The sequence below is a fragment of the Aythya marila genome (genome assembly GCF_965140915.1).
Source record: "Aythya marila genome assembly, chromosome: 19".
NCBI classification, from domain to species: Eukaryota; Metazoa; Chordata; class Aves; order Anseriformes; family Anatidae; genus Aythya; species Aythya marila.
This window is the reverse complement of record NC_139060.1, coordinates 4,063,778-4,086,980: the sequence shown is the minus strand read 5'-3', so window position 1 is coordinate 4,086,980 and position 23,203 is coordinate 4,063,778. Positions and strand designations below refer to the sequence as shown.

Here is a 23,203-nt window from a genome sequence, read left to right as displayed (position 1 = left end):
CTAAGATGAATTCATACCAAAGGCAGAAAGGCCAATCTCACGCAGGATTTGCTGAGCACAAACCAGAAAGAGGGTTTCTGGTGGCATGAGCAGTGTTTATGGGCCTTGCTTTGGACTTCACAGCCTGCTCCGCTGTAGGGAAGAGATGTGGCCAGAGATTTTTGCTGCCTTACTTGGTCATAAAACAGCCAATTAAGTTTGAAACTCCCACGAGAGGACTTCATTTATTTTAGCTGGACCCCATATGTGCTCTCTTTCTCCAGCTGGCAGGCAGCCAGGTCTGCTGGAGCAGCCTCGGCCTTTCTTGTACCTGGAGAAGCTTGTGAGCACTCGGTTGGTTTCCACTTACACTGTGTAATGGAACTGGAAGTCAGAACTCCCGGGATCTTTTCCAGCCTGTACCTCAGCCTTGAGGTACAACTTCAAATAAATCACTTCCCTTCACTGTGCCTGTGAAACCGGGCTAATGATGCTCTCCTGCCTCTCAAGACCACTCCGAGAATCTCTGTAGTGACAGGGTGGTATTGTGGTAGCAACCATTGTGGACTTTCCTGATTCAAAAAAATGATTTTCTGAGATCTGATTGTGTCACAGGGGGGTGTTTGCTGATCTGAAGCAGAGCAGTGGCCAAAAGGGAAAAGATCAAGGGACGGGATATGAGAATCTGGGATCAGCAAGGATTGTAGCACCCCAGGAACATGATGATGAACAAATGGAAACATCAAATTTGATTAAAATTATGTCAGGAATGGTCTTTCCAAGAAAGGGATGGGGGCATTTTTTGCTTGCTGAAACCTATTGGGAGTGATGAAACATCCTGGGTGGTACCTGGGCTCTTGGCTTGTGAAGGTAGTCTAGCAATGTTTTCAACCCAAAGAAAACTTTATTGACTGGACCACATTGGATCATCAATATTATGATAGCAAAGGGACCTTCAAACATTCCTAAAGACATGGGCATATTGACTGGACAGTCACAGTACGACGCGACTACTTCAGGGAAGGGAAAGAAATTCAAGCTATGGGAATTGGGAGTTCAATCATTTGCATTAGGTGAAGAGCCACTGCCCATGGCTCCCAGCTGTTGAAGAAAAAGTCCAGCCAAATTCAGCCTGGATATACTTAGACTGTACCACTGTATGTTCTGGGTCATTTCACACTGGGGAAGGTGTCAATGTTTAATTGAGATTGAAAAAATGAAGGGAAACAAAGGCTATTGAAGGCCTAAATGGGGTTTGTCTATGGCCACCCCATGTGGCCAGAATTCTCAGAGCACACTTAGCCTGGGGAGGAATGTTAATGGCAGGAGTATTTCAGAATTATAAGAGATATAGTGAAAAGCAATTTCTTGCTCTCCTTGCCTTATCCCATAATATGAAAACTATGGTGTTATTCCATTAGATTAATGGTTAGGTAAATTTAATGCAGGTTAAAAGAACAAAAAAAAAAAAAAAAAAAAAAAAAAAAAAAAAAAAAACACCACACACCTGATGTCCTGTGTAGTCAGTTCATGTAATTCAGTACTGCAGGAGGTCAGAGAGTTATATGCTGGAGCCAGAGTTAAAAAAGAGCTCAGTAATTTTACAGCCATTAAGAGCATGTCATTATACCTGTGAATGGGGGAACGGAAATCTCCAACTTCAGAATGCAGAGAAAGAACAGCCTTAGGAAAGAAATTTCCCAATCTTCTCCCATCACCTTTCACAGCACCGGGGAGTTATATTAGACTGGGTTACTGCTATTACCCCTGGAATTGCCTGCTAGCAGACGCCGTAATGTATGCAGCTGTTCGCTGGTGCAGTGAGGCACATCAATGAACACGGTCTCGTTCACTTTACTGAACAACACTACGTTCCTTGCAGGATCTGAGAGCCCACTGTAGTGCTAGTTTAAGGGATTCTGCCTGCATCCTGCAAAGCAGCAGCCACTGTGCCCCCCACCAGCAGGTCCCCCCCGTCTCTGCTGGGGATCACGCCAAGAGGCACAAGAAGGGAGTGAATGTGGTTTTGTTGGCACTTGGTGCTCTGTGGCTGGTATTTTCTCTCCATAGAGCAGCCAGAGGCCTCCACACAGGTCATTTCATCCTCTAGATGTTCACAGACCCATGAGATCAGATGAGGTTGGAGATCTGGAGGTCCCTTTGCACAGTTTCCTTTTTCCCTGGGAGAAGCATTGGCATTTGGTAGCTGATGCCATGCCCCTACTGTCTACACTAATAGCTCCTCACATACATGTGAGGAAGACTATCACAGAAGGGCCTCCTGAGTCCACGGAGGATGTCATGGATGTGGCAAGCACACTGTGATCCATTGGGACACCTCCTTAGGTGATGTACCTCCACCTCCCCTAGTTCATCTGTGCTCCCAGGTGCCGAGCTTCACCTTCCTCCCCAGCAGGCAAAGGGAGGCAGCTGGGTTTGTCACGTTCCTAAGGACATGTGGGAACTCAGTGCCTTTTCCACTTGCCTTTACCTTCAAAAATTGAATTAATGGGGATTTAAATTGGCATTGTTTTCTGTGTGATGTGAAGAACTGCAGACTAGATTCATGTTTTAGTCAGGTTCTAATTTGGTGGAGAATTAAAGCCTAATAAATAAGGCACAGTATTTATCCAGCATGTTTGATGAAGACATCCTCCCTATAGCTCCAATACAATCCTTTTTCTTTCTACAAGCTAAAGACAGTGAGACACGAAGCATTTTGTATGCCACCAGCACACAAAACTCATGGCTCGAGTGCTCAGCTGCTGCAGACTGGCACCGAGCAGTGGCTGGCAACGCAAACACACCCGCTGATACTGCACGAGGAGGTGACGGCTGACCTTGCTCTGCTCTCATGCATCCCGGTCACATCACATCCAACTTGTGCAGTCACTCTTGCATCTCCCTACAGCTTCCCCTTCTCCACACAACAGCCATTTGACATGCTGGATGTGGGGAAGGGACTCGCTACCGCAGTGGAGTGCTGTGAGTTTTTTCCTCCCCTGCAGGGCTGACAACTTGCTGTGCCACCTCACTGCTTTTGCACACAGGTGGATGCTTAGGATTGAAAATGTGCTGGAGAGCATTTTCTGGGCTAAGGTGAGAGTTTAGCTTACAAGCTGCCCAAAAGAGTGGCAGGAGGAGCCAGCTGAGGACCTGGGGTAACATAGCCCCTTCCTGCTTCTGGCTCCTCTCAAACCACAAGAGGAAAGCTCAGCTCTGCTCTCCTGCTGCCGGCCGTTGCACTCTTCTGCAAGCCTCACCAGTTTCCTGGGGTCCAAATGGCCTTCCTCCAGCTCAGCTAATCTGTCACTGCCGAGTCTGTCAGCTGGCGGCTGATGCATGTGCACCAGCTCCGGGGTGGGCAGGGAGGGATGGCACGGGCCCAGCACGCACAGAGGGGAGGAGAGGAATGAAAGCCTCAGATGCCACGCTTTTCTCACCCCATTTCCAGCAAGCTTCCCAGCCCGTTACAGAGGGAATAGCCCACCGGAGGCTGGTGGCTTTGCAGAAGCTTTTCCTGATACCGAATTAATCCCAAATGTTCACTGTCTCCCTGAGCAGCCCTGGCTGACACCTGCCAGGAAATGAAAAGCAAGGTGTCGGGTCAAAGCCAGCTTTTCTGGAGCATATCTCATGCTCTCCTAGGTGGATTTGGATAGCTCCTCTTTGCAGCTCTACGTGCCTGCCACTGCAGATGAGCAGATTTGCAGTCACAGTCCCCTTGTCAGGCTGATCCCACGAGCTGCACGTGCGCATCCCGAAGCCCCCAGCTGAACCCCATCTGTGCAGCACGCAGGGGCTGCAGGACAGGAGCTGGTGGCAGGAGCCCAGCCCCAGCTGGCACAGCTTCAGCTGGACACCATCCACCAGAGACAGGCAGTGCTAAGGCTGTTCACAGCTTGTGAATCCCTGTCAGTGCCTGGGTTTCTCTGGGCTCTATGTGGCAGCCAACACCTCACTCAGGTCTCTAGCCTTGCTGTTAAACAAAGCTCTTTATAATTAACCATCACCCAAAGCCCTGCCCCTCCACACACAGGCCACCAGGCCCTCCCCAGAGCAAGCTGTCCATCGTCAAAGATATGGGTCAAACACCAGGCAGGAATTTAAATTAAAGAAATAATAAAAATATTGCAAACAATGGTAAGGCAAGTAATTATGATGATCCATTTTGTGGAGATTAGCTGCTGGACTCACAAAACAGTAAAGATAATATCTCTGTGGCAGGACAAACCTTGCACCCATGTCCAGTGACCTGGGATGTGAGCTACACAGACCCAAACCTGCTCCCTGGGGATCCCAGGAGCATTAAACAGCTGTGGGCTGGGGCGAGCAGCTCCCAGTGCACAAGGCAGGAGAGCTGAAAGGCTTGACATTAAGCTGATGAACCCAGTGGCATTCAGCATCCCTGCAAGCACCACGTCGCCCAGGAAGATGGAGCGTGCCTTTGTGCAGCACACTCTAATTGCACGGAGCTGTGACAGCTCTTGTGGCACCACGTGAATTACTGTGTCAGCTGGACACTTATCACCAAGAAAATAATAAACACTTAGAAACAGGGTACATCGATGCTGCGGATGGCCTTCGAAACACGCTCGGTTCCCCCACCAAAGGAGCAGGTGTTTCCACTTGATGCTCTTCTTGTAAAGCCGGAGAGGCAGGATCCCGCTGCATGTTTCTGGTGACATGGAGAGTAAACAGTAATTTACCACCCACTCTGCTCTCAGCTCCTTGCTGAAGAACTGGGACCTGACATTGCCTCTCTGAGACTGATTGAAATCAGGAGGGACTCTATGGCAGGGTCTGCTTGTCATAGAGATGGCCTGAGGACTCCTTATCTTCAGTGGTGGCCCCTAAAGGACATCCCTTAGCTGCTGACAACCTTCGTGTTTGGATTGCAGGCCAGGGGGCTTTGTTGATCTACGCTGCAGATTTTTAGGAAATTTTAATGCGGTAATTACTGAAACAGACAAACCACATCTCCCAGTCCCATGCACCTGCTTCCCCATGCACCTGCTCTCTCTGATTCCACCTCTGGTGCTGTTTGTCCGTGCCTCTTCTGCAGGATTGCTACCCTGTGGGGTCAGATGTTGGCACGGGGGGAACTGCCCCCCCTGGGTGGCACACTGTCCCCCCCCCAACTTCAGCTGGCCAGAGCTCAAGCCCTTGGCATAAAACAATTGTCTCGATGTCTTCTGTGGTCACTGGAGAACAATTGGCAAGTCCCAGGGCAAATTATTGCCATCGTACAAGTGGGCGTCTAGGGAAGGAGGGGTTGAATTACATCCTCATTAGGGCTATGTAAAATAGAAAGAATGTGAAACTCGCTTGATTTGACTCAAAAACCTGATCTGCCCCTGGGGTAGGTTAGTAAAGCTCTTCTAAACCATGCCAACAGCACACTTGGATTGATCAATAGCCCTGGCTCAGCTATCCTTGATATGAAGTAGTGCTCATCTACAGCAATTACCTAAAAGCCTGGGAAGGGGAGGAGATCAAGTAATTTAGCAAGGGGACGGGGCCTTTGCATTGATTAAAAATGTAATGGGATCTTTGTGAAGGCTTCGGAGTTGCCCCTGAGGTACTTCATCAGCTCCAGGCAGGAGTCGCAGTGCTGCTGGGGCTTCACATCTATTCTCCAGCCCGGCAAACCAAAGGTAGCCAGGGGACCTCTTTTAGGTGTTCGCTGGGAGGGGATTTGTCTCTACAGCCCTGTTTCAACAAGTGGGGATCAGGGAAAATGAGAGAGAGAGAGAGAGGGACCAGAGATTAGAGAGCGTGGGATGTAGGAAGAGGGGCAGGGCCGGCGTGTTTAAATCGATGGAACAATCAGTCAGAGGCTAAAGCAATTTTGAGATTAGACCTCCTTTATGGAAAGCAGCGATCTCTAGCTGATGAAAAAGCCATCCCAGCCTATTGTTGTAATCTTACCTCTGCTCAGGCAGCTTCCATGTGTCTCCTGGCTGACCCACTTCCTTCGTCTCCTCTGCTTGTTTCCTTCAAGTGCAGTTTTAGCTCCAAACCACATAAACACCTTGTTTAAATTGCTTTAATCTCCGAGTGCTCTTTCTATTGATTTGAAACAGTTAAGCTGTCAATCAGCCCTTTCTCTTCACACTGTAGACTGGGGAGGAAGATTAAAATAACAAACAAACAAGAGGCGGATGGGCAGGAAAGTTGGCCTGAATTTTGCAATGGAGGCTGGCTCTCAGGAGCTCAGAAAGAGGTGGAAATGAAGTCCCTCCAGATGCTGAGCTCTGCAGAAGGGCTTCTCTCAGCACGGAGGGCAGTGTGTGATGCTCTGCAACACCCAGCTCCTTCAGATAACACATCCAGGTGCTCACACTGCTCAGGTAGGACCAGGGCATCTCTTTATGCCAAGTGCCATGCAAATACTTCAAAGAGATAACCTCAATGTTATGAAGTTTGCAGTCAGCGATGTTAATGCAGCCAAAAATAATAATAAAATAATATGGAATTATATATGTAAGATATAAAAATAATAAGAAGAATAAAATACAATAATAAAAGAGGCAAATTGATACACAGAGAGGAAACGTATTTTTTCCTAGGGCAAGAGACCATGCTTGAGACCAAAATGAGACTGGTTCCCTACGAGGATCGAGCACCCCATCATAAGACCTCACTAAACACATTCAGGGTGATGTTTTTCAATGAGGTAATGAGGGAAGGAGTGGGTCTGCACCCCAGCAGATGCACATGGCCCAGCTCTGCCCCCGAAGTCTGTGCAGAAACACCACTGAGGAAGAACTCCTGAGCTGGACCACTGAAACTGCGGATGCTCTCACAGCTGGTGCATACATCCCCTGGCACCGTCCCTTGCCTGGATAGCATCGCAGGCCATCTGCACTCAGGACAATCCCGATGGCAAGCTCGAAGCAGCAAGCTATTATTTCATCATTACAGCAAGGATAATGACAGGGCCAGAGAGGCTGATTGCTGCTGGAGGGGTGAACGGTCAAGGAACTAAGATGGAGAATAAAGATGAGGCATGGCCCACGCGGCTTTGCAAGAGGTGAGCAGCTGGCTTACCCTTGCTCTGGTCAGAATATTGATCACTGCAATGAAGCTGAGGGTCTCCAGCTAGAGTCTTCGGAATGGAAATGCACCAAAGTCCAGTCCAGTTCTAGTTACACACTCTGAAAAGCCATCAATTAATCACATTATGCAAAGCCAATATTAGACACAGCAGCACTCAGATGGGCTCAGCTTGCTTTGCATGGGCTGAGGAGAAGCCCTCTGGTGAGCCACTTGCTCTTTTCCCTGGTCTTTCCCCAAAATGACAACCCAGGGGGAGAGGAGGGACCCAAGGGTGAGGAGCAGCTCTTGCAGCACCCAGGGCAGAGCTGCTGGTCCCATGGCTACAGCACCAGGATTGCTGGGAAGGGTTACAGAACAAAGAGGCTTGAAATTGATTGGGTCATTCATTTGAATGCTTAATATAATAATAATAATAATAAAACCCTTTGAATTGGTTTCCTTGCCCTGAAGCAGTTCAGGCAGCTGCTCGATTTCCATTTGGCCTCAAGATCCTTTTATTGATATGCTATAAAAATTTACATGCGGTGGAAAGGTTGCAGGAGAGCTTGCGGTCAGAGGGGCACACCTTTCTAGCTGCAGGGACAGAGGAGCTTTCATTTTCTTCTCCTGACTTTTGGGAGAAGGAGTGGGAATAGAGATTGGGGCAGAGGGGTCACGGAGGAACCAGCAGAGATAAAAAGAGAAAAGATCATCTTCTGCACAAAATGAAGTGACTGTCCTCCAGACATCAGTCTCCTACGTTGCATTTCACTATTCCACTCTCGAAAGGCATAAGTGTTAGACATAGAATAAGGTGAAGGTCCCAGAGAGAAATACTAGGTGAACAAAAGAATAAAGATGGCATAATGAATTTAAATCAGGAGTAGATTTAGGGTTAGATGGACAACTGGCTTTTTATTTCTGGCCATACAAATTATTCCTTTTTACGCCATCACTAATATTCTTTGTTCAAACGGGAGAGAAAGGAAAGGGAGGCACACAAGGGATTAATGTGATTTTTGGCATGGTTTGTCAGTGAGTTGTGGTCAAGTTCTTCTGCCTGGGGGGGCTTCAGAAAATCTTGACACCTCAGAGAAAACCTTCTGGGTGCCAGCAGAAGACTAATGTACACAGGGAGCAATGTGACATAGAGGAGGATTACACGTCAGCACTCCCTTTCTGATGACAGAGCAAAGTGTCACTCCAGGAAAGTGAGCAAATTTTTAAAAGGGAAAAGAGAAGCATGAAATGAGCAGATTTTTTTTTTTTTTTTAATTTTTATTTTTATATGCGCAAAACCCACAGGCTGGATTGATTTCATGTGTTTAGAGGACTTCAGTCATATGAATAAAGATCAGTTTCCCCCACTCCCCTTTCCCATTTGTTAACAGCTGTCTGACAGCGATCAGACACAGCAGCGAGGGCCAGAGCACAGAGCAGAGCACCCAGGAGTGATGTTGGTGAACGAAGACTACAAGAGCAGGACAAAAAAAGGGCTGGGGAGAGGTGTCAGCTAAAATAGGAAAGGACAGCAGCAAGGCCATAGCACAATGCCTTGATTTGTGGGCTTGTTCTTCTCTGTGGGGTGGGCTGCTGTGACACCCACGCGCTGAGCAACAGCTGGCAACATCTGGCACAGCTCCTCCCCTTCTTCTTCAGCTTTCAAACACTTGCTGTCCTCATCAGTTCTTCTTACTTCTCCTCCCGTTCACTTCCTGACTGCTGCAGTCTGCTTTTTTTTAATGAAGTCCCTTACTGGGGCTTCAAAGGGGAGGTGCACAGAAGTCAGGAAGAGGGGGGAGTGGTGCCTTCCAGTCTTTCAGGTTAAAATTGCAAACACACACATATGCATACACATCGGAAAAGCAAAGCAAGAAGGGAAATCAATAGCCCTGGTCAAAACTCATTTTCAAATCTGAATGAAGCTTGTGATTAGTAGAGCCTCACAGAAGCCACTGTTTCCAGACTTGATCTCATCCTTAAATGTCACCCTTGCAGCATCACAGAAAATTGGGGATGAACGGGACTTGCAGAGGTCACCTAATCCATCCCTTTGTCAAACAGCACCACGTGCATGAGACTCACCAGCAGCAGGGACTGCCAGCTCCTTTTTCTGGCTGAGTGCAGTGTTTGGATTAGAAAAATGCAACGGACAGCACCTGCTTTCTTTGCTGAAGTTACCTCACCCCTGAAAACCAGAGTGCCCAAGGATCTCCGACACAAGCAGGACCGATTGCATTCTCCAACCCTCTTCATCTCTAGCTCTGCCTTTCCCAGTTCAAGAAGGATGGGAAGAGTTGGGAGGGATGACTGTGTGTGAGGAGAAGTAAATTCACAAATCCAATCTTGTCTCCACAATTCTTCTTCTTTTTCTTTTTTTTTTTTTTTTTTTTTTTTAATTCTGTCTTTAATTGAGTGACACTTTACCACCGCAGTCAATAAATAAGCGGAGATGGGGTGGGAGGGCGGATGATCAGGCAGGGATGGATGGGGAGATGAGAGTGTGAGAGAGGAGAAAATGAAGAAAATAAGCTCGGGCCACCTGAGCTGATTTCTGAAGGTGGACATAACTGGTGATTAACAAAGTCCGACTTAACTGCTATTATTCCCACCCTAGCCTGCGATGTAAATGTCAGCCTCCTGCAGCCAGGAGAGGACCACTAATGGCTGCAGCAAAGCGAGGAGGGGCGAGGCTCTTCCAAATGAGCTTGACATTTTCTTAACCTGCAGCAAACGGAGGCTGCGAAAGGCCAGGGAAGGAACCCATCGGAGTGACTGAGAGGGCTATAAACGAAGAGCAAGACCTTGCTTAAACACTGCCATTTGTAATGGGCTGTCGAGCTGTGACAGAGGGTGAGCTGTGGGAGTCTGCGTCGGGAGGGGGTGCCAAGAGGGTGGGTGGAGGAGCAGATGTGTTCACACTCCCTTTTGGCAAGGAGGATAATAACATTTGCCTTCTTTAAAGGGAATACTGATGAAGAGTTAGTAAGCCTGGGCTGCTTTCCATACACTCAGTTTTCTCTAAGGACTTTTTAAATGGGAGAGTTGGAGAAGGACCTGCAACCTAAAAAAAAAAATAAAAAAAAAAAAGACGTAGCTACACAGTAGGAATGATTCAGTGATTCCCTTGCTTGCAAAACTTAGAATTCCAAAGGAATTTTCCATCTTCCTCAGAGCAAAAATGAAATTTCAAAATGTTAATGGCTGAAGAGCCCAAGAAACATGCTCCCTCGGATGAGTCAATACAATGATAATTAGCACAGCCACATAAGATATGGAAAACACAGACTCAAGTCTTTGCCTCAGCCTCCTTCAGAGCAAGGCTGGTCTAAGTCAGGGAGTCTGTACTCTGCTGGTGGCAGCCCCTTGCATATTAGCACCATGGCTCAGTTCTGCACCTCTGTTACGCTTCTCCCAGTTGGGAACTCATCTAACCTGGCCCATTTGCCCCAGAGAGAACTGATGTCAATCCATGAGTATTTCCTGATTAAAATCCATTTCAGTGAAATGAGAGCACAACAAAAGGTCTGCGGTGTTGTTTCAGACCAAAGGATCCTTGACCACAGCCTTGGACAACTGCGAAGCTTTGGAGAGGGTGTAGGACCAGGACACATGAAGAATTGCCCTTTCCATTGGCAAGTTCCCAGAAGTTACATCTCTTACTTAATGCAGTCTGTAACCCTGGAAGAATACTTGGATTTGAGGTGTACCTCAACTTACTAAGTCTCCGGGAAGACCAGAGCACTGGAACTTTCCTTGAACCTATGCAGCCACCACATTATTCTTGCTGCATGTAGGCGCATGCATGATTTTGAAAAAGATGTTTATTACAGTTCAATGGAGAAGGATAGACCATATTTTATCACAGATCCACTTGCAAGGCTCATTATTGATTTTAAGGTACCTGTGCCAAGAGGCGACGATGGGCACAGTTTTTTAAAGAGAAGGAAGAAGATTAAATATACTCAATCCTTGTCACCTTGGCAAACATTTATCCATCCGGTTCTGTGCGATGAGAAGTCTCTATTCCAAAGAAGGAATTAAATTTTAATAGGACAAAAACTTGTTTGTAGGCTGTCATGGCCCAAGATTAGAACAGACTACAGCACTACAGGGAAACACCAGAGGCCACTGATACAAGAAAAACAGAAGGTGATAACTTTTGCTTGAAACAACAGAGTAGGGAAGTAGGTGATGCATGGCAGGAGTAGCATGGAGCTACCCAGCCACTGACCATGGAGAAATTCCTGCTCAGAAAGGAGGCAGGGCAGCTCCCAGCATTGCCTTGGCTGTAGCCACTGCTCACAAACGTTATGCCAAAGGCACAGTGAAGGCCAGCAAATCCCTGTAAGGACGGCAGGGTTCCTCACTGGTGTGTGCTCACTGCCATGGTCTCCCCCATCAGGAATCAGTCTGCAGGTCTCACTAAACCTCCTCCCATCTTTGTGGAAGGGCTTTGCTCCAGCTGGGGAATGCTTAATCCTTCCAGGCAATGCCGGCCAAACTCAATGCTACTGAGAAGTTTAATCAACCCTGCACTCGGGCTGGGAAAGCTACACTGCAAGTGGAAGCTTTGCTGGACTCTTCTGGAGCTGCATGAAGCAGGCGGTGTAATGTGCGTTAACAAACTGCACCAGTGCAGGATGGTGGATGGTTTGGGCCTCTGGCACCTTCCTGTGCTCGGCACCGTGGAGCCAACACAGCAGAGGTTGGTGCTCCCCCATACACCGAGGTTCTCTCCGTGCTCCTGCAAAGAACTCACTTTGCCTCCTGCCCTTTAGTGGCCTCCACAGCTTCTTACTTCCAGTCATTACCAGCCACGGTCTGGATTTAATGAGGCCAGAGTTCACTGGATGAAATAAATGCAGGTCCCCGAACCCTCTAAACCAAAGCTAATGAAAAATATATGCTCCCTCACTCCTGCTCTCATTTTCACATCCTGCAAATTATCTGTGCTAATGCACGCAACTCTCTGCTCCTCCGCGGCTTCAGATGCTGAACTTTGAGTCTTTGTCACATCAGCCGGCACCAAGTAATTCCGTACAGAAGTCTGACATTTCCAGTTGAAAAAAATAAATTGATTAAAATTCAACAGGCATGTAGTGTTCAGCTTTTAAAGGTCGGCAAATCTAAGGAACTATCAACTGTAAAATAATTCAGCATTTAGAGGGGAGGGGCAGCTGGGGGAGTCTTGGGAAGAGGGAGGGAGCGAAGAATGTTAGGATCATTTACTGCCTGTATTTCACTTGTCAAGAACATAATTACAGGCAATTTAATTATCGCGCAGTGGAACGGGTCCATCCTTGTGAGCGTCATGGCCAGATCCTAATTTGTGGTGCAGTGCAAGCATGGGAAGGGATCTCTGACAGTGACTGGAGAGTTCCTGTGGGTGTGTGTCCGCAGGGATCTTGGAGAATGAAGACGGGTGATGCTGTTTCTGGGCTGCTGCTTATGATGGAGACTGGATCGGGCTCACCTGACGAAGACTTTCTGCTACCCAGTGGAAGGAAGAAGGACCAGACTGGTGCTATCACGGCAGAAAAACCCTGCTGAGGCAACTGCTTTCACGTGGGGAATAGGAATCTGTCCAGGCACAGGTCATACATCCAGTACACTGATGCCTGGTCTTGCACATGTCCTGTGACTTCTGTTATGGGAGGCTCTGAATCTGGAAGCTAAGATGGACCTGCACAGCCTCATGAGGGAACTGAAGGGATGAATAATGATCCCAAAGGAAACCAGCTTAGGGTTTCAGAATCTGCCACATCCATTTCACTTCAGTGGAGGTCTGCCCATATCCTGACATTCTTCAAGTTCTGTCACCTGGATTTTGTTTTATGAGGTTTGTACCACATGGTTTTGAGTAAGATCAGGTTAGACAAGCAGGAAGCAAAGCCCCTTCACACCAATCTTGATGGTCCACCAATACTCATACGAACAAGAAACCTGGACACAGACAGAAGTCTGTGATTGAGCCTTTTTAATTAGGTTCCAAGTTATTAATTAGGTCCCTCTCCCCTCCCTTGATAGGGCTGTGCAGGTATAAATCATGTTATCTAAAGCATCAACTCTCCTCTCCATTATAGAACTGTCCCAATAAAATCTTGGTTCCTCACGCCCTCCTGTGCATGGACTTGAGACTGGCTCTTTCCAACCTGCAACACGTTTGGTTTCTCTACGTTGAAGCTAAGAAACACATCCCATGGGAGACATCTGGGCCTTAGTGTCAGAAAGAGGCAGAAGATGGGTAGGAGCCCACTTCTGAGCGGGGTTTCAGGCAGTGGCCTGTGTGCAGAGGGCACTTGGTGTCCTGCTGGCTTTCTGGTCAATACTTCAGCAGGAATGGTTTCCCTTCCCAAGGACAGACTCACAGCATGTTGTACAATCCAACTGTGACCCCTACAGGTCTCTGGAAGGAGAATACTGATCCTCAGAGACAGGCAGAGGGAGGGAAAAAGTGAGCAAGGGATCTCCTTGGTCCTTGCCGCTCCGTGCCCTTGGATATCAGGGCACACTTGATATGCCTGTGATTTGTTATTCCTTGTGATATCAAATTCTCCCCTCGCTCACACAGTTGCCATGCCATTGATTTTAGTGGGAACAAGAGCGTTATGACTGAGGGGAAAAGCAGGGTGCGTGAAGCTGGTTGTGAATTGAGCTCTCCAGACCAGGAGGACTCAGCTCCAGGGAGCAAACCAACACATCAAAGGAGAGCAGGAGGGCTCCTGCCGCAAGGTGGCTGTAGGAAGCTTCTCCAGGGGAAGTTATGGCTGAATAAGAGGACAAATCTACCTTAAAAATTTATAATGAGTGGAAAGAGAAAGAGGAAGGCCAGGAGGCACGCTGCTTTTTATCTGTTCCTCACCCACACGCTGCTGGGCATCAGTCTGGAGGAGAAGCAAAGGACGGAGAACGCTGTGCCTTCTTCATCTAAAGCGTTCCCAGCCCAGCCTCGCTAGCTCAGCTTCATCCTTCAGCCTCTGCCTTGCCATGTCTCTATAGGAATACACTAAAGCACAACACCGTAAGCCCCTGCTAAGCTTTTGATTTCACTGGCACTTAGAACTCTTCACCAGAAAAGCTCTCCTGCCCTTTTCGCCTTGCCAAGTGAGTCCCCTTTACAAGCAGGGGGACCCCAGCATGCCCACACCATCTCCACCCTTTGTGTTAGCTCAGTAGAGGGAGTCAGCTCTTCCATCCCCCTACAAGACCCAGACCTCCTCCACTTGACTTTTCCAGCACCAAAAACAAACAGCCTCAGTCTCCAGTGCGCTATGTTCTTACCCTGGTTCACAATGGATCAAGCCCACCACAAGAGTCAGCACACCATCAAGCTGCATGGCTTTCATGGGTTAAGAAGCTTCAGACCCTAACCCTGCTGGTAGAAAATGTCATGGCCTGAAACATATGTCAGAGAAAGAAGGGGTACCTCTGCAACCCCTGTAGTGGGTTTACGTGGCAAGGTTTTGGTAGCAGGGAGCCATAGGGGTGGTTTCTGTGAGAAAGATCTAGAAGCTGCCCCATGTTTGGGAAGGGCCCCATTGTTTTCCAGATCCGAGCCAATAAGCAATGTTGTTTTGCGCCTCTGTGAGAGCATATTTAAGACAGGGAAAAAACGCTGCGCCACACAGCAGCCGGGAGAGTCAAGGGAGTGGGAGAACAGCCTTGCACCAAGGTCAGTGTGGAAGGAGGGGGAGAGGTGCTCCAGGCGCCGGAGCAGAAGTCCCCTGCGGCCTGTGGTGAGGACCATGGTGAAGCAGGATGTCCCCCTGCAGCCCATGGAGTACCACGGTGGAGCAGGGTTCCACGCTGCAGCCCGTGGAGGAGACCACGGTGGAGCAGGTGGCCCTGCACCGACGGAGGCTGCCGCCTGTGGAAGACCCCTGCCGGAGCAGATTCCGGGCCGGACCTGTAGCCCGTGGAGAGGAGCCCACGCAGGAGCAGGTGATCTGGCAGGAGCTGCTGCCCGTAGGGGAGCCAGGTTGGAGCAGTTTTCTCCTGAGGGATGGACCCCGTGGTACGGACCCATATCTGGAGCAGTTCTGGAAGAGCTGCTGCCTGTGGGAAGCCCACGCCGGATCAGTTCATCAAGGACTGCATCCCGTGGGTGGGACCCCACAGCACAGGGGACGAGAGTGACCGAGAAGGAGCGGCAGAGAAGAAGTGCTGTAGACTGACCATAACCCCCATTCCCCGTTCCCCTGCGCCGCTCGGGGGGAGGAGGTGGAAGAGGGTGGATGGGGGGGGAGGGTGCTTTTGGTTTTTTTTTTCCTTTGTTTTCTCACTTCTCTCGCTTGTTAGTTGTAGGCAATAAATCTTACTATCTCCTTATGCCGAGTCTGTTTTGCCCGTTACAATAATTATTGCGTGATTTTCTCGTCCTTATCTCAATCCTTGAGCCCTTTTCACATATTTTCTCCCCATTCCTCTTTGAGGAGGGGGAGTGAGAGAGCGGCTGTGGTGGAGCTCGGCTGCCCACTCGAGCGGAACCACGACAACCCCACATCCCATCAGCGTGGAGATGGACCTGGACCCTGGACCTGGGGAACCACGGTCTGCCCTCTGAGCAATGCCCAGGGCTTAGCCACAAACCAACAGCAGCCAGCCTGGCTGCTCTGCCTCCTTCCCCCTCCCACCGCCGCACAGCAGCCAAAAAGCACCATGTTGATTATTCAAGAGTGGACTCTTAACAGCTCTAATCAGCTGCTAATCCAATAACACACTCAGCTGAGCCGCACTCTCCGCTCCCAGGTCCCAGCCGCCGAGAGAACATTTACAGCTGTGTGGCATCGATAATCGCTGCCCAGCGGCCGGGAGGAAAGCTCTGCAAATGACTCCCTGCTGGCTGCCGCCTCCTGCTCCTGAGCCAGGTGGACCTTTCCTCCCTGCCTTGCCCCTGGCCCCTCTCTGCCCCCCCAGGAGAGCAGATTGCTGCACGCCTGGCTGCTGGTGGGCTCCTGTCTTTTGCTTTGCAGGCAGCTGCCAGAGAGCCCTGCCCCTGGGATCCTCAGGAAAATAAGCTGTGTCTTCTCTTGAGCTACCCCCCCTGGCAAAAATGCTTTAAATGTAATAAATAAAAGAGGAAGCATCAAATCCATCATTTTGAGGGCATTTGAAATGCAAGATGCCAGGGACCAGCCAGCACAGCCTCAGGCCCTTTCAGTTCTCCAACACTTCAGTGCAAGCTGTGAGCGTTCAGCTCGGGTGGCCTGGAGGCAGCACACAGGGGGAGAGAGGCAGTAAATGCAGAAACATCCCTTTGTCCACACTGGCCCAGCTTCCCATCTCCAAACTTCCCCAGGCAGGCAGAAAAATGTTCACACCTCCTTCTCGCTGCCTTCTCAGCTTGATTCCTCAGATACAGGGGCTGGCAGCACCTCCTGGGGAGTCCTCTGTCCCCGTCTCACCTTGCAGTCTCCCACCTCAAAAACCATCCCTAAGGGTCTGTGCTCAGCCCCTTCCTGCCTGGCACGGGCTGTGCCTGGTCCTGCCTCCCTCTGCCTCATTAATCAATACCCCTCATTAGCCATATGATTACAGATGACTGCTTATTTTCCTTCGGGTGCACCCTAGGAGGGAAGAAGTGTGGAGAGCTGCTTCTGGGCTTAAAAAGAGTCTTCCCATGATGAGATGAAGCCAATTTACCCTCACATTGAAATCAAAAGCTGCAGCTGTGTGTGTGCAGGGGTTTGTGTGGCCAGGACATGCCACACTTCGTTTCCTGGTGGACTTACTAAAGTGAGTAAGAAAGGGTGTGAAGAAAGCTGTATCCCTGCTGTAACTCTTCTTTGGGTACATGAAGAAAACAAATAAAATGAAAAGCTGGAGAAAGAGATCTGCGCGGGGTGTTTCTTCATCAGCAGCTCTCACAGCGCCTGAATGCCTGCAAATAGTTATTTTTCATGAGCACCCCCATGGAGCAGGCAAATGCATGGCTCCTGGTAATATTAGGATGCTTGGATCTAATAGAGCAGGGTTGTCGTTTGCTGTTGTTTGCTCCTGGCTGCCCCCTCCTGCTCCCCTTTCCTGCAGATCCCTGGAGCTGCAGCGGGGGGACCTGTGCTCTGCACCCAGCGCAGGTTGCGGTGCCTCTCTCTCATTCCCACAGGTCTCTCCCACCTCTAGCATCCCCTTGTTCCCTGCAATCTCTTCCCCAGAAGGGGCCCTAGCAGCAGCTTTTTTTTCTCCTGGTGGAGAAAAAGGCTGTCTCCTCCAGCTCAGAGCTCTGTACTGAGCTAGTGGTTGCAGGCAATAAGCAGTGGGCACGGCCACTTGTTCCCATGGCTGATGCTCACTCCTGCAACTTCTTCAGCATTCAAGGCCGTGGGCGAGGGACATCTTGATGCAAGGACTGAAAAGAAGAGCTTGTTAAAACCCCGAGCCCAGACCTCCTCCCCGCTAGCACAGCACGTGCAGACAAGTTAGTGCAGCTTGTTGTTTTCCTTGTGTTGTTTATTTTGGGTAGAGTGCAGATCCTAATAGATTGGAATAGCTCTGATGGGGCTCCTCTGCTCTATTGTGTGCATAATCCCCTCTCTAAAACACAGTCCTGCCTGATTATATGCTTAGGCAAGAGGCTAGAAAAGCCCCAGAGACGCTGAGACTCTATAGAAGAATCTGGGAAGAGCTGGGTTTTTGGAACTGAAAACAAAATTAAGTGCCATTGACCCACTTTTCCCCTGCTTTGCAAAAATCTTCGCAACAATAATGAAGGAAAATAATAATGATGGGTGCTGGGGCCGCTGCAGACGGGTCTGGGAGACATCCTGCTCTGTGGTGTGGAGGGGGAGAAGGAGGCCTCACAGGGCAGCAAAACACAGCTCCCAGCACCCCAGTGCACAGCCCATGTGGGTAATTTGGGGCCAAATGTGGCTACCCCACTGGCTGTGAAGTCCTGGTCCTTTGCTCTCCTCCAGCCCTTTCCAATTTCACGTTACCTGGGCCAGTGCACAGCTATTTACTGTGATCCCACTGGGCCATGGACGCCCTGCCCAGCCTCATTTCATGCTCCAGGCACAGGGTTACCCCGCAGGAGCAGGGTGAACTCCACCTCCTCTAACCCAGGGCCTTCTGGCACTTCTGGGGTTGCTAAAACCTGAGGGAGAGGAGAGGAAACATCCATGCAACAAGCTCAGCCCCTGCCCAGGTGCATTCCTGTACCAGAGCCTTTGAGTCCCTCTTGCTGGAGGTGTTTTTAGGCAGCTCCTAGGGGCTGAGGGTGTGAGAGCTGGGTACGTGATGGGCTGGAGGCAACTATGTGCTGTGGCACCGGGGTGTCCCCAGGGCTTCCTCAGCCCCTCATGCTTGGCTCGGGGTCTGCCTGGTGCGTTCACTCTGCAGCCTTGACGAGGAGGGGCCCTATTAGCAGAAACAGCTCCACAGCAGAAACCACTGGGCTGAGACTCGGCTTGTTTCACATCTCACTGGGCCCTGCAAGGCCATCAGCCGGCAGCGGCTTCCTCTTGGCACCTGCAGAGAGCCGGGAGTTCTGCACCAGCACCCTGGGGCCTGGGACTGTCCCCCAGCCACCATCCCACTGCCCAGGGTGTGCCCACATCCATGGGTGGGAAGTGGTGATGGTGCACAGCAGATTCTTCCAGGCTTTGCTGCTGGCTGACAGCCAGACTGGGGCAGAAAGCATGGAAAAAGAGATCTCCAGGAGCTGGGGACAAGCAGCAGCGTGGGGGATTTGGGGTAGCACCTAAATACTTGGGTGGTGCCTGGCATGGTGGGACCGGAGCATCCTCTGGAGGCCTTAAAAATTGTGACAGAGGTGTTCCTGCTGTCACCTCCTGTCCTGGCAACACTGAGGGGCCCTGCGTGGACTCTGCCAGGACTGAGCCCATGCCTGGGCTGGGGTTTGGCAGGACCTGACCCGCTGGCACCGCCACGTCCCGCTCCGCCGCCATGCACCCAGCGCTCCCCACCCTGGCGCGGCGCTGCATCCCCTCGCTGCTCTGCCCCCCCCTTGCTGTCATTCGGTGACATAATGGAATCAAATTAAAGCCCCATTTACCAGTTTTATTGCCTATTATTTATAATACTCCAGCTCCAAAGTGCTGTTTTATAGAGTGCTTAAGCTGCCATTGCTGGATAGAGTTTGCCATAAATGTCTCCACATGCACAGAACATAATGTCCTCGCGTCGTGCAGGAAAAGGGAAGAGATTATTCTCAATTATTTCATATAGTCTGTTTTATTGTCTTATTGTAATAAACTGTCATACCCTACAACACTTTAAAATCAATAGTTTGCATTAAAAGTAATGAAAAGTAGTTATTAATCCCGCTTAGTGCTTCCGCTCTTCCGCTCACCGCGAGGCCCTGGAACAGGGAGTGGGTGATAATTATTCATTTCCGATCAATAGGAACATTTCCCAGTGCTCCTGTGTGTATTGCTGCTCTCACAGCTGTGCAAGTTGATGGTACTGGAAGCTGGGAGGTGGGGGCTTCTCCGTGCCTCAGTTTCCCTCCATTGTGTCCATGACACAGAATGGTTTTGTTCGAGGACCAAGGCTGGGTTTAAATACAAACAAAGCAGGGGTTTGTTCAGGTTAGTTTTGTCTCCCTGAGAGCTGCCGGATTTATGATACACGTGGGGTTTTTTGCAAACACTAAAATCAGAGATATGGCATTGTCCCATGGCAGCTTTTGCTCATCACTGGAATATCTCAGCTCACACAGGGCTCTCCTCCTTGCCCAAGCTGTGCCTCCCAGGCACCTGACCAGCTCTTGACTCATTAGCAGATGTCTGCCCCCCCCGTCAGTGCCATCTCACAGGGGTATCCCCAAGGACCATGTCACAGGACCTCAGTGTGAAGAGATGTATCCGGATTTCTGGAACTCCAGACTCCAGCAGCATGGGCTGTGGTGAAGTGCTCAGTCACTTGCTGCATGTGTTGCAGGACATGAAGGGAATCTGTGCTTAGGGCCCCATCCATATCCACATTTTCACATATGATGCCCAAGACCTTGTAGAGTTTTAGGGTGAGCCTGGGCCCACCCATGCCCTGACACGTAGCCAGTGCCAGCCTGAGGCAGGCCCAGCTTCTCTCCAGTGAAGTGAGGCAGCCAAGCAGCCCCCCTCAGCTGTTTCCAAACCCAGGCTTTAGGTCTCCCCAGCATGTCACACCCTGGTAATCCCTAAAATCTTGTATGTATTCATAGCTTGGAGACATGGACCATATATTTTGCAGAAACAATCCACATCCTGTGCCTGCAGGGCTGGCTGGGCCTCCTGCTCCCACAGAGACACATTGCTCTGGGGTGTAGCAGCCAGGGGAGCAGAGCTGAGCAGAGGGGTATGAGTTTGCTGGTACACAAGGGCTGAACATGGTGAACACAGAAAAACATTGAGCTGGAGTCCAGGTTTCTTTGCAATCCTGAATCGGGGTATGCAAATCTCACACCAGCTGGGCAGGATGAAACCAATTTGAGCTGATTCACAACACTCATCTCACATCATGGCTCTTCAAACCACCTGGGGCAGGCGAGCTGCTCCCCAGAAGTTGTCCGGTGTTGTCACAACACGACAAGGAAGTCACGGTGTGCACTGATGGCTGGTGAAGCTGAACGGATCTTTCTTAAAAGTATTATATGTTAACAACTCAGTGCAGACGTGGTAAAATCACCAAGAGGCAAATGATTTACATTTCTGAAGAGTGAATTTTGTTAAACCCAGATGATGGAGTGATGATATCAGCTCGCAGCCACTCCACGTCTCCGAGGGGGCAAGAACAGTTATCTCTGTGTTGTGTCTGGAGGCATTTAGAGGAGAACCAACTGATGCAGGAGGCAAACCCAGCAGCCAGCCTGGCCACCTCCCGCAGGCAGTTACCTGCTCCAGGTTGGGCTCTTGAGGGTGCGTGCAGCACAGCTGGGACAGCTGCTGAGCAGAGCTCAATTTCAGCTGGGAAGGTGAAAAGAGGGATGACGAGACATGCTGAGCACCCTTTGGGATGCTGCCCGCCCCTTTATTTTTATTATTTTTTAATCATATTTCCAATATATATATGTTTTTCAATGGGAAAACCCAGCTCGTTGCTTGGCTTGACTCTGTCACTGATTCAATCCAGCTGTAATGAAAAGAGTCCACCAGCACATTAATTGCCACGATAAACATCAGAATCACCCATCCACCTGCACACACACCGCTCGGCGGCAGGCCTTTTGTATCAGTATCAGAGCAGCATTTCTTCACCGCCGCCGTCTGCAATAACCAAGAAATAGAACGAAATCCTAGTACAAGCCAGGAGGAGTTATCAGTGCATGATCAGATCTCAAGAGATTTGTTTATTTTTAATAAAGTCCATCTTCCCCTTTGTTTGCCAGAAGCACTTTGCTTTAAATGTTGGATGAGCAGCAGCAGGAACTACTTGTGTCTGCTTTCGCTCAGGGAAGAAGACATAACCAGGCGCTTCCACTCCTCCCATCTGCAGATCTCAAGGCGTGTGAGAGCATCTTTATTCCAGCAAAGTGGCTCTGCTTCTGTAGACCACTTTAAGCAGGAGAGGAAACCAGAGCAGGGATCTGCAGACCCCAGGAGCCACAGCCAGCAGGAGCATAAGTCTGAGCAGCTCCTGGAGCTCAGCAGAGCTGCCTCTGACCCGGCACGTGCAAGGGAAAGGCCGAGGGAGGGATAACATTAAACCACCAGAGCACCCACTTCCAAGGGAGGTGAAACATCCTCCTTGCGTGCTGCTTCTCATTAGCTGTTAAGCACAGATATAGGCATCTAATTTAAAGGCCTCTTTCTTTTGATGGTGCCATCCTAAGTGACATCCCTCATTTCCATTTTCTAATTTTCCATTCCTGGCAGAGCCAGGAATAACCCCTCCAAGACAATAACCTTTTTGTACTCTGCAGGCATCCCAGAAAGGGGACCTGGGAACAGCCAGAAATAAGAGGGACCTCTACCTGCTGCTTTTTTCCGGTCAGCCCAGCCACCCCTCACCTTTCCCTGCTTTTTGCACACTCTCCTGCACTAGAAGTTCATTTCTTGAGTTTCTATAAACTGTGCCTCCCCGCCCCATTTTCTGTCCCTAGATAAAGCACCCTGGGACCATGCAAGCATCCTGGGGGTAACACATGGAGGACAAGGGGCTCTGCTGGCTCTGGAGTGGATGTCCTGTGCTGGGTGGGATGTCTTATGCTTTGGGGATGCCCTGTGCTTCCATGCAGCAGCCTTAGCTGTGTGCCCAGACCCAAATGAGCACAGAAGGAGAGAAGAGAGGTTTGGGAGTGACTGTCCTGGTGTCTCAGTGAGATGGGTGGGAAGGATGGGCCTTTTTTCCCACCTAGGTGATAGGGCTTTAATCTAGCCTTGACATTATCTGAAATTAAAATCAAACCTGACATGCGGACAGTGGCAGAAATGAATTACACCTCTCCTGCTGGTAGATAATCCCCTTCTAATTCCCCCACTGTATTCAGATGAGAGATAGTTTAAGGAAAGGGGATGCAGGAAATCCTCTCCCCGTCCCCTTTCACAGGTGGCAGCTCTTCCAAGGCCAGGCCATGTCAGATCACACAGCAAACCCCTACCCTGGGTTAGCAGCACCCTGCCCCACCATGCCCCCATGCAGCTAACCCGAAGACCCAGGCAGAAGAACTGAGAGCAGAGTATGCACAGGGATATTGCCTTGGTGCAGAAGGGAACAAGGAGGCAAAACCCCAAGCCCTGTAGCAAAGAATGACAGAACGAGGACAGAGGTGTTAACACAAAGCAGCTCTGTGTCTTATTTACCCTTCTCCACCTCTCAGCCATGGGTCTCACCATGCCCTGCCAGTGCTTGACACCTTGTGTAGGCAGCATGGCCGTGGTGAGACAGCCCCGATAAGCCAATGTGAACCCTCACTGCTGCCAGGCAGCTGCACATCCTCACAGGAGCCATAGCAGGATGCTTTGGCCCCTTTGTGGCAAAAGAGCACACAGTGTGTCCTGTGTCTTATTTTTTCCCGTTGCCCTTGTTCTCCCTAAGGAGACTCCCCAGAGCCACCAGTACCCCAGTGTCCCCTTGCCATACAGTGACCGTGTCAAACGCTCTCTCCTTCACATCACTGCGCATCCTCCAGCCAGGAGCAGGTGGAGGGTGTGAAAGCCTCATCTCCCAAAAGTGCAAAGCCAAGAGAGCTGGCAGCATGCTCTGAGGAAAGCCAGACATCGGTGGGGATGCTGTGGGGATG

General features: G+C 49.9%; 1 protein-coding gene across 1 annotated transcript in view; it reads right to left on the bottom strand.

Annotated features, from left to right (window-relative positions):
- LOC309885679 (CMP-N-acetylneuraminate-beta-galactosamide-alpha-2,3-sialyltransferase 4-like) overlaps positions 1 to 18,929 on the bottom strand; it is a gene marked incomplete at both ends in the record, with an annotated part of 49,101 nt that extends 30,172 nt beyond the window's left edge. The window contains 2 exons of the mRNA XM_082775902.1: positions 18,046 to 18,115; positions 18,810 to 18,929. Coding sequence (XP_082632028.1) covers positions 18,046 to 18,115; positions 18,810 to 18,929 — 190 coding nt within the window. The remainder of the gene's footprint in view (positions 1 to 18,045; positions 18,116 to 18,809) is intronic.
- Positions 18,930 to 23,203: the final 4,274 nt, after the last annotated feature.